Here is a 9,653-nt window from a genome sequence, read left to right on the forward strand (position 1 = left end):
GCGATTAAAATCGGCGTCGACGGTCACGGGCACACGAGCGATAATAATCGCCCGAAAATATCTAACATTTTGGATACGGGCGATTCGATCGGGCGATTAAAATCGGCGTCGACGGTCACGGGCACACGAGCGATAATAATCGCCCGGCGTAAATAATCGCCCGAAAATATCTAACATTTTGGATACGGGCGATTCGATCGGGCGATTAAAATCGGCGTCGACGTGAACGGGCACACGGGCGAATTTTTCGAGCGATTTTAGAATTCGCGGCGATCGGGCGATAAAAATCGCTCGTGTGCCCCTACCTTTAAAAAACAAAACCCCATTAGCGTATTATTTTTCTCGGAACACGAGTCCTTGAAAACGAATACGCACGTCCCTTGACAGACCCCGTTGGCTTTCTATTTGCCATACGACACCCCTTCAGAAAGTGGAAACCACCGTGTGTGTAACCTGGCCCGTTTATCTTGTTCCTTTTACCCGCGTACGCGCGTTTCGCCATGCATCGCCTTTGTACGCATTATCCAAACTATTGCGCGGAATTATTCTTATCGTGATGACACGATGCAAACGTGATGCGCATTAGCGATGCGGATGTTTTACAAGGTATTTTTCAGCAATGCGTGTGATGCTTGATGACGTCACGTCATCGCGCTCGTCGCGATTTGCACGATCGACTTCATTGACATTCGTTGACGCATTATTTAGCGCCGGTCCGTATTATTGATCAGTTTTTGGCAAAGCTTTAAGATCTATAGGTTCGCTGTCGGATAACAGTCACTACTGCAGGCAATTTTCACAAAAAGCTATCATGTTTCAATTGAAGTGCGGGGGCAATTCCATCGCACTTACTGATTTCAGTTAAACCGAGTTCCACCGAATCGCAAATATTTACACAAACGCTCTGCATTACGTGAATATGACGAAACGTTTTGACAAGCCGAGGGAATACGCAGCAAACTTCTTAGCTTTTCTCGAAAAAAAACCTCAAAGTGAGGCCAACGCGCAACCAATAAAAATAATTTTGCGCATGCGAAATTGCTCCTAAAGGGCCGGACACACTAGGCGATTTAATCGGCTCTTGATATTATATGATCCCTATAATAGCAAGACTAATGTTCACAAGTCTATGTACCACGAAGTGGTATGTGTATAGGTATGTACTTACAGACTGTTTTTGTAACATTCTGAAAAAAAAATTATAAAAAAAAAGTTCGAGTTGTACTCGGTCGTCCGATTTTCTACTCGATTAATCAACTCGGCAGCCCAAACGAGTAATGATCGACGAACTCGATTAATCAGATTGTATTTGTATTTTTGTACTATTGCTTAATTTAGGCCTACAGTACCTACGCGTGTATTGTTTATCAATTTTCCCCGGTTCAAACCTTCACGGCCTCCTTCTTCGTTCTGTCCCTGTACTCATGCAGACAGGGTCATATCATACAAGAGGGGCTTCGCCTCCCACAAAAAGATCAACTCTGCCACTTTGTCGTAGGACCACGATAGCTCCATGGGATCTGCCATTTTGTCTAATTACGTCAGTATCATTGAACAACTCTGATTGGCTGATGAATTGTACAATCGGGCGACTTTATTGCCGACCCGGACACACTAGGCGATTTTATCGGGCGACTGAAATAATCGCCCGATAATATCAAAACGTTTTGATCGATGCGATTAAATCGGGCGACTAAATCGGCGGCGACTGACTGGACACACTAGGCGATTTTCACCGCGATTTAGTCGCCCGACTGAGTTGCCCGATTAAATCGCCTAGTGTGTCCGGCCCTTAACACAAACGCCCTCTAATTATGTGTTCATTGCATGCATAACTTCGGTGGGACGTGATTTAAATAATTTTTACAGCTTTGCAATTAATAAACTCTCACTACCGGTGTGTGCGTTACATACGTCGATGTCACTTACCGGCTTTATGACGGAGGAAATCAGGTACGTTCGCACCCCGGCGTTCTTTATCGATTCGTCACGTATTTCCCCGTATCCGTCCTCGAGTTGGAATTCCCCGTTCAAAAATGTACATGTTGAGTCAGAGACGTGTACACGGCTGCAATAGGAAGCGAATACATTGCCTTCCACAACATTCTACATATTATGAAATAAATGCGCGTAATGCCGATAACACGAATGAATTCTTACTCTCTTGAATCAATTCGATGTTCTACAAGCGGTTCATGGCTTTTCCTATTGTGCATTATATTTCAACCGTGTAATTTATTATTATTTTACAATCATTATCAATACCATTATCATAATAATAATAATAATAATTATAATTCATCATCATAATCTTTAGCGATATCGTTATCATAATCATTATCATCATCATCATCATCATCATCAGCAGCAGCAGCAGCATAATCATCATCGCATCATATCATCATAATCATAATCATAATCATAATCATAATTATGATATAATCATTATCGATATCGTTATCATTATCATCATCATCATAATCATTATCATCATCATCAGCAGCAGCAGCAGCATAATCATCATCGCATCATATCATCATAATCATCATCATAATCATCATCGTCGTCATCTTCATCATCATCAGTGCGTGCGTGCGTGCGTGCGTGTGTGTGTGTGTACGCGAATGTTAATGTTTTCGATAGACATCTGGAGATAATGCTTAAATGTGTAAACAAGCCTATGGGTTTAACATATAAGTGTAGATAGAAGATTCCGAGTACAAATACTCAACATACCTTTGGGAAGTTGGCACCGAGGGACACGAAGCTGATCATCATTAGCAGAACTTCAGAGATGATGAAGACTAAGAGCGAAGTCGTAGATCTGAAGTAGGGAAATGTTACTGTTTGCACGGCAGGGAAACTGCAGCAACAACAGCAGAAGCAGCAGCTTTAAGCTGACACGCTAAAAATCATAATCTACTTACAAGCAATGCGATCGGCTTCAAATATATAAGTGCGCTCATGTCAGCTACGCAAATAGCCCCGTTGTTGGGCCTTCAGTGTGCAACGAGTAACACACCAAATGTATGACGTATATGACATAAATATCGGCGTTACGATATATACAATACTACTATATACAGTTAAACCAATATTTATTTTAGTTTCTCATTCAAGCATTACTATACGGCCCTAAACCCCAAATCTTATATTCAAAGCCAATTATCTCGGGGGATTTTTTTCGCACGTAAATCCGTGATTTTATTAGCTATAATATGGAATATTATCGGGCATACATGCGAAAGACTTAGTTGGGAGTATTTCGTGCGTAGCTCGGCATCGAGAAACAGTAGAACAGTATATACGAGCATGTGAAGCTAATGGACAGTTGTGCTGCGCACACTAAATGGTCGGTTGATGTTAGTGCGTATGTTCACATAATTTTCGGCTAACGCTTTTACATATATATCTTTATAGTAAGTTTAAACAACGATTGCCGTTAACGAAAGCACGATACACGATACGATCGACTCCAGTAGTGGGTAATTGCATGCAAGAGCATACGTACGTGAATATACAGAAACTGCAATATGCGCCAGTAAATAGCAAAGCACATGTCTGGCTTTGCGCATTAAAGGCATAATAGGTCCATTGATTATGCAATGTTAACGAATGCTAGAGTAACTGGCACCTTGTGTAGTTAATAAGTACATTACCTTATAGCCAAACGCGTATTAGTTTGTCCAATATCACTGCTAATTACTCAGAAATGTCAAATTGAAATCCGTAAATCTGGTAATCTGGCGCCAACGCAAAATTGTTTGTCAAGCAAAATAGCCTCGAAACGGTTATGTGACGTCATATGTTGCAACGGGTGTTGAGTAGAGAATTGTTTGTCCCGAGATGCTTATAACGACTAATGAGCTCGTAGAATGTATCTCTGGGTGTATTCTCGGTATTGAGGCACGAGCAAATAACCGTGGGTGCTAATGAACGGGTACCCACATGTCTTCAATTTCGGACACAGTATTCGTTTGACCAATATACGTAAATACGCGTAGTGCCGTCTGCTTTTTTTTGCTGGACTTTTTTACCAAAACAGTCGATATCAGCATGCAGGAATACACAAGGTGCGAACAGCAAAAGCTGCTCAGATAAGGTAATATCAAGTCAGACCAGGTCAGATCAGGTAAGATCAGGTCAGATCAAATCAGAGCAGGTCAGATCAGGTTGGATAAATTTAGATCGGGTCAGATCAACTCAGGTAAGGCAAAATCAGATCGGATCACGTCAGATCAAACTAGATCGAAGATCAGTGAATAAAATACCTCGGAAGAACCAGCAGTTGCGCGAGAAAACAGAAGAGCAGCACGATGCAGGTAGCGCTGATGGCGATTCCTCCCTGTCGGTCCTTATTCCGGTTGTAATCACGCTCAAGATTGTTGTTGGTGAAGCGGAGAGTGATCTTAGACGAGCATTTCGCCAGAGCACTATGTACAGGCAAGGTATAGGTACGTGATGGATCTATCTACCTACCTATCTATCTATCTATCTATCTATCGATCTATCTATCTATCTATCTATCTATCTATCTATCGCGGGAGATTAGGATACGCATATTGACAACAGCGGGTCAACTCGATACGACACAGATGCTGCGCTATCGCCTTCCTTGCATCTATATATGTACGATCCACACCTCATCTGTAAGCTCTGCCCACCGGAATATACTTAGTGTCGTAGGACCACGAACCCCTATCGCTTCCATGGGAGCTGCGCTATTCCCTGAAATAGGGAATAATTTTATCTAATTTGCGTCAGGAGGCAGCGTTCAGAGAACACAACAAACAACTCTGATTGCGATACGGAAAGCTGACTCATTGATTGTTACCAACTCGGGCGCGACGTTATTGCCGACGGCCGGACACACTAGGCGATTTTATCCGGGGCGATAGAACTTGCGGCAAATAGGACTCGCCACGATAATATCAATATCGTTGACAAAACGGTTTCCGCGTAATAATGGAAAGCCCCGGTTTTGATCGATGCGGATTAATTAATTCGGCGGGCGGCGAATCGTAAAAATCGCGTCCCGCGACTACGACATGGACACAGAGCACTAGGCGCGATATCAACAACAGATGGGTCGCGATTTAGGTCGGCCCACTGATAGTCAGGGGCAAGAGATTCAAAAAGAGAGCTAAAAATAAGGGATAGAGGCTTAAACCGTTTTTGGGTAGAGGCTGAAACGGGTAAATATCATTTCATGATACTTGGGGAGTTTACTAAGAGGGTATGTTCCCAGCGCTCTGACTTCTTGCGTATAAGTGGCCGCGGCACTTGAAATTCCAGAAATGACCGCAGCGAAAATGGATTTTCTGAAATATCTGGCACTCCCAGACGTCCGTCAGGAGACATAAACGTTCGGTGGCTATACCACCATTTTCTACTAAGTGGAGAACCCAATTATCACACTTATAGAAACATAGGAATGGCGGCCAATAGTTCGATTTCAATATTGCCGCCAGTGAAATTTTTGTTATTTTGAATAACTAGATCTCCTAAGACGTCGATAGAAGACATTAGTTTTAGATTCTAAACGCCAACAATTTCGATAATCGGAGAAACAGAATTATGAAACTTAGAAAAGCATGAAGATTGGCAGCCATCCTTGGATTTCACTATGGGTCATGTTACTCCATTACTATAGACAACAGTCTTAAGCCAACGATAAAAATCATATATAAGGCAATATCCAGAATTTGTCAGAACTATGTATTTTTAAAACAGTCACTGACCCGCCAAGAACATTGTGTAATGGGTCAATGCAGGCCATGTTGCATTTGCAACGCACGCGGTGGCAGCACATATTTTTTGGTACAGTTGTACAGCTACGTGTACGGCACCAAGGTCCGCCTTACTACAGCCCACATGTCTTTATTGCTAATAGTATTGACACGAAAAATGGATTCAGTGTCAAATGAGCCGTGGTTTCAGAATGCCATCCTGCATATACCACCCGCATGTCCAATGCCGAAGGAATGCCTCCTGTAAGTACTATCTACACACTGGTTCCAATATTGAGGCTCTGATAGTGGCTCGATGAACAATGATGTATCAGTGCGTCTTTATATGGTGGCAAATAGTCAATATCGTCTTCTGCATTGGAAGTAAACTTCGGACAAGTAATAACTGTATAACCACAAATGTTGTCGTTGGATCATATAGTTTACATATAAAATGCTTTCACTGATGACAGCACATTAATCTAGGTGATAGTGGTAGATTCTGTTTTCCAACCTATGAATGCGATCTGGATCTTCGAATGAATACTTCCATGGCAGCGTTTTTGTTAGAAATTTCCATGGCAAACTGGCTCGTTGTGTCACTTCCGTTCAGCGCAATGAAAAGCTAACAATCCTTTTTCGAGTGTATGTTTGTTTATTGCAATGTCTATGACTCTTATCATCCAAGGAGATCTTTTGAAGTTCCTGCCTTCATCCACTCCTCCGTGCGACAACGTTTGCCGAAAAACCACTGTTACATCAATTAACACATCACGGAATCCCTGCAAACTACAATCGGTTCGCTATATCCGTGGTCTGCAGCACCATCGCACGCATGAACAAACAAGATTCGCGGCAGTGATCAGCTCCTCAGTGGTTTGTTCAAAGTGTGACACATCAACGTTCCGGGAGGGTACATATCGTTTTTCGCGTTATTCCGTAACTCCCACACATCAATTATCTTCTTACCCGCCGAAGTCACTAAGAGATTGAAATCTCCTCTTGACAAGAAACGGGACAAGATTCGCCTTGTTTCAGCGAGAGTTGATAATATCGTTCCAGTTCTGAGGGAGTTTTTGTGTCTGTACCTGTAATTCAACCGCCTAATTTGCTTTTTGTCGCCCTGATCGTCGTCTTTCTCGTGTACCCTTCTTATAGAATTCTCTTCTCCCTCGTATCGATCAAACATATATATCTATCCTGTCGAATTTCTAACCGTGCTGACTTCACACCAGTTCACAAACACATCTGCTATAAAGTCACCAAACGTAACTGCTGTTGTCGCGTTTCCAATGATTGTCAACACTGCCAATCCACACTAATGGTAATGTTTTACGATGTCACTGATGGATAAAATCTGGCTGGATGCCATCTTTCGACAGAATATTTTATTAGTCGCGCGCTTTGTCCGCTTTTTCGGAGAGAGAGAGAGAGCGAGAGAAGAGAGAGGAGAGAAGACCAGACGAAGGGAGTGGTGTATTGTGTAGGAGAGAAGAGAGAGAGAGGAGAGAGAGAGAGAGAGAGAGAGAGGAGGAGGTGTGCGCGGCGTTGTGTGGGTGTGTGCCGAGAGGAGAGCAGAGGAGAGAGGTGTGCGTTGTTGTGTTGTGTCGTGTGCCAGAGAGAGAGAGAGAGAAGAGAGAGAGAGAAAGGTGTGGCAGGTGTGTCGTGTGTGTGTGTGAGAGAGAGATGGAGAGAAGAAGAGAGAGAGAGAGACTGAGAGCAGAGAGATGAGAGAGGGTGCGTGTTTGTGTTGTGTGCGTGACAGAGAGAGAGAGAGAGGAAGAGATGAGAGAGAGAGAATCAGAGAGGGAGTGTGTACTGTGATCAGACGAAGAGAGAAGGTGCTGTGTGTGTGTGTGTGTGTGCTGTGTGTGCTGGTGGTGTGAAGCAGAGAGAGAGATAGAGGTGTGCGTGTTTTATGTTGTGTGTGTGAAACAGAGAGAAGAGAACGCAGAGGGATCAGGCATTGCTCAGCGAAAAGCCGTTGGACGCAACGTTGCAATCTGACGTTGGGCCAACATTGTCAATATGGCGTGGCCAACTGTTGGCACGAACTGGAGCAAAAAAGCCGTGGCACAAACGTTGGCTGTCTCGATTGGCCAACGTGTCAATTAATGACGTGGGCCAACTTGGCACGCCTGAGCAAAGAAGCCGAGTTTGGGCCAACGTTGTCAATATTGAACTTGGACAACGTTAGCACGCTGAGCCGAAAAGACGTTGGATCACCGTTTGATTACGTTGGCCAACGTTCGCGCTGACACACATCGACACCAAGCGTTTGGCCATGTCGGCCAGTGGGCCATGTTGCTGCCAACGCTTGGCCAATTGCGCTGAGATAAGACGTATCACGTTGTCGTGAGTTGGGCAACGTTGGCTTCGATTGAGGCCAACTTGGCTGACTGCCGTGGCCAACGTTGGCCAATGAGCGGTTGGGCAAGGATCCACGCCTGAGCAAAAAGCTCTGGTCACGCTTGGCTCGTCCTGCCCCGTCGGGCCAAACGTCCTGGCACATATGACGTTGGGCCCCCAAACGTTGGCCAACGTTGGCCCGAACGTTCAGCATGAGCTGAAGACAGCCGTTGGCCCAACGTTGGTCCAACGTCCAGCTAATGTTATCTGGGATTACCGTAATGTTCCGCTAGAAGTCCTGTTCTCCAAGGTACACACTCAGGCGAGGAGACTCTATGGCGTCAAATGAAGAATGTGGGTAAATTAAGACACCAAAATTATGCCCTCTACGCAATATTAGAATTTTAGTATATTCCAAACAACATAAACCAATTTCATTGGCGGCCATCTTGAAATCCAAGGATGGCCGCATCCTATGCTTTTCCTAAGTGTCATAACTGGGTTTCCACGTATCTGAAATGTGGTGTATAGACAGCAAAATTAATGTCTCTTCACGACGTCTTGGAGTCTAGTTATTCAAACTAAACAAATTTCACTGGCGGCGATATTTGAAATCCAATATGGCCAGCATCCTATGTTCTTAAGTGTGTATAAATTTGGGTTCTCAGCATCGAAAAATTGTGCGTATAGCCATCCAACAATTATGTCTCTACGACCGTCTGGGAGTCCAGATATTTCAGAAAATGCCATTTTCGCTGGCGGTCAATTTGGATTTCAAGTATGGCCGCGCACAATACGCAAAAGCAGCCTGGATAACATATCCCAGTGGAAACTCCTCCAGTATCATTAGATAATGACTAATTAACCCGTTTTCCAGCCTCGTACCCAAAAAGTTTTTAGGCTCATCTTATTTTGGCATATCTGCCCCCTGAACTACTGAGTTGCCCGATTAAATCGCCTAGTGTGTCCGGTCCCTTAACACAAACGCCCTCTAATTATGTGTTCATATTGCATGCATAACTTCGGTGGACGTGATTTAAATAATTTTTACAGCTGGCAATTTAATAAACTCTCCACTACGCCGTTGTGCGTTACATACGTCGATGTCACTTACCGGCTTTATGACGGAGGAAATCAGGTACGTTCGCACCCCGGCGTTCCTTTATCGATTCGTCACGTATTTCCCCGTATCCGTCCTCGAGTTGGAATTCGCCGTTCAAAAATGTACATGTTGAGTCAGAGACGGTAGCATGTACGACGGCTGTGCAATAGGAGGCGAATTACATTGCCTTCCACAACATTCTACACATATTAGAAATAAATGCGGCGTAATGCCGAATAACACGAATGAATTCTTACTCTCTTGAAGTCAATTCGATGTTCTACAAGCGGTTCATGGCTTTTCCTATTGTGCATTATATTTCAACCGTGTAATTTATTATTATTTTACAATCATTATCAATACCATTATCATAATAATAATAATAATAATAATTATAATTCATCATCATAATCTTTAGCGATATCGTTATCATAAATCATTTCATCATCATCATCATATCAGCAGGCAGCAGC

The 9,653-nt window shown here is 43.5% G+C and overlaps 1 protein-coding gene across 1 annotated transcript in view; it reads right to left on the reverse strand.

Annotated features, from left to right (window-relative positions):
- Positions 1-9,653, reverse strand: part of LOC106813196 (adenylate cyclase type 3-like) — a 34,251-nt gene that overhangs the window by 10,341 nt on the left and 14,257 nt on the right. The window contains exon 6 of the mRNA XM_014817262.1: positions 1,930-2,068. Coding sequence (XP_014672748.1) covers positions 1,930-2,068 — 139 coding nt within the window. The remainder of the gene's footprint in view (positions 1-1,929; positions 2,069-9,653) is intronic.

This window comes from Priapulus caudatus, unplaced genomic scaffold (genome assembly GCF_000485595.1).
Source record: "Priapulus caudatus unplaced genomic scaffold, Priapulus_caudatus-5.0.1 Scaffold738, whole genome shotgun sequence".
Classification (NCBI taxonomy): Eukaryota; Metazoa; Priapulida; class Priapulimorpha; order Priapulimorphida; family Priapulidae; genus Priapulus; species Priapulus caudatus.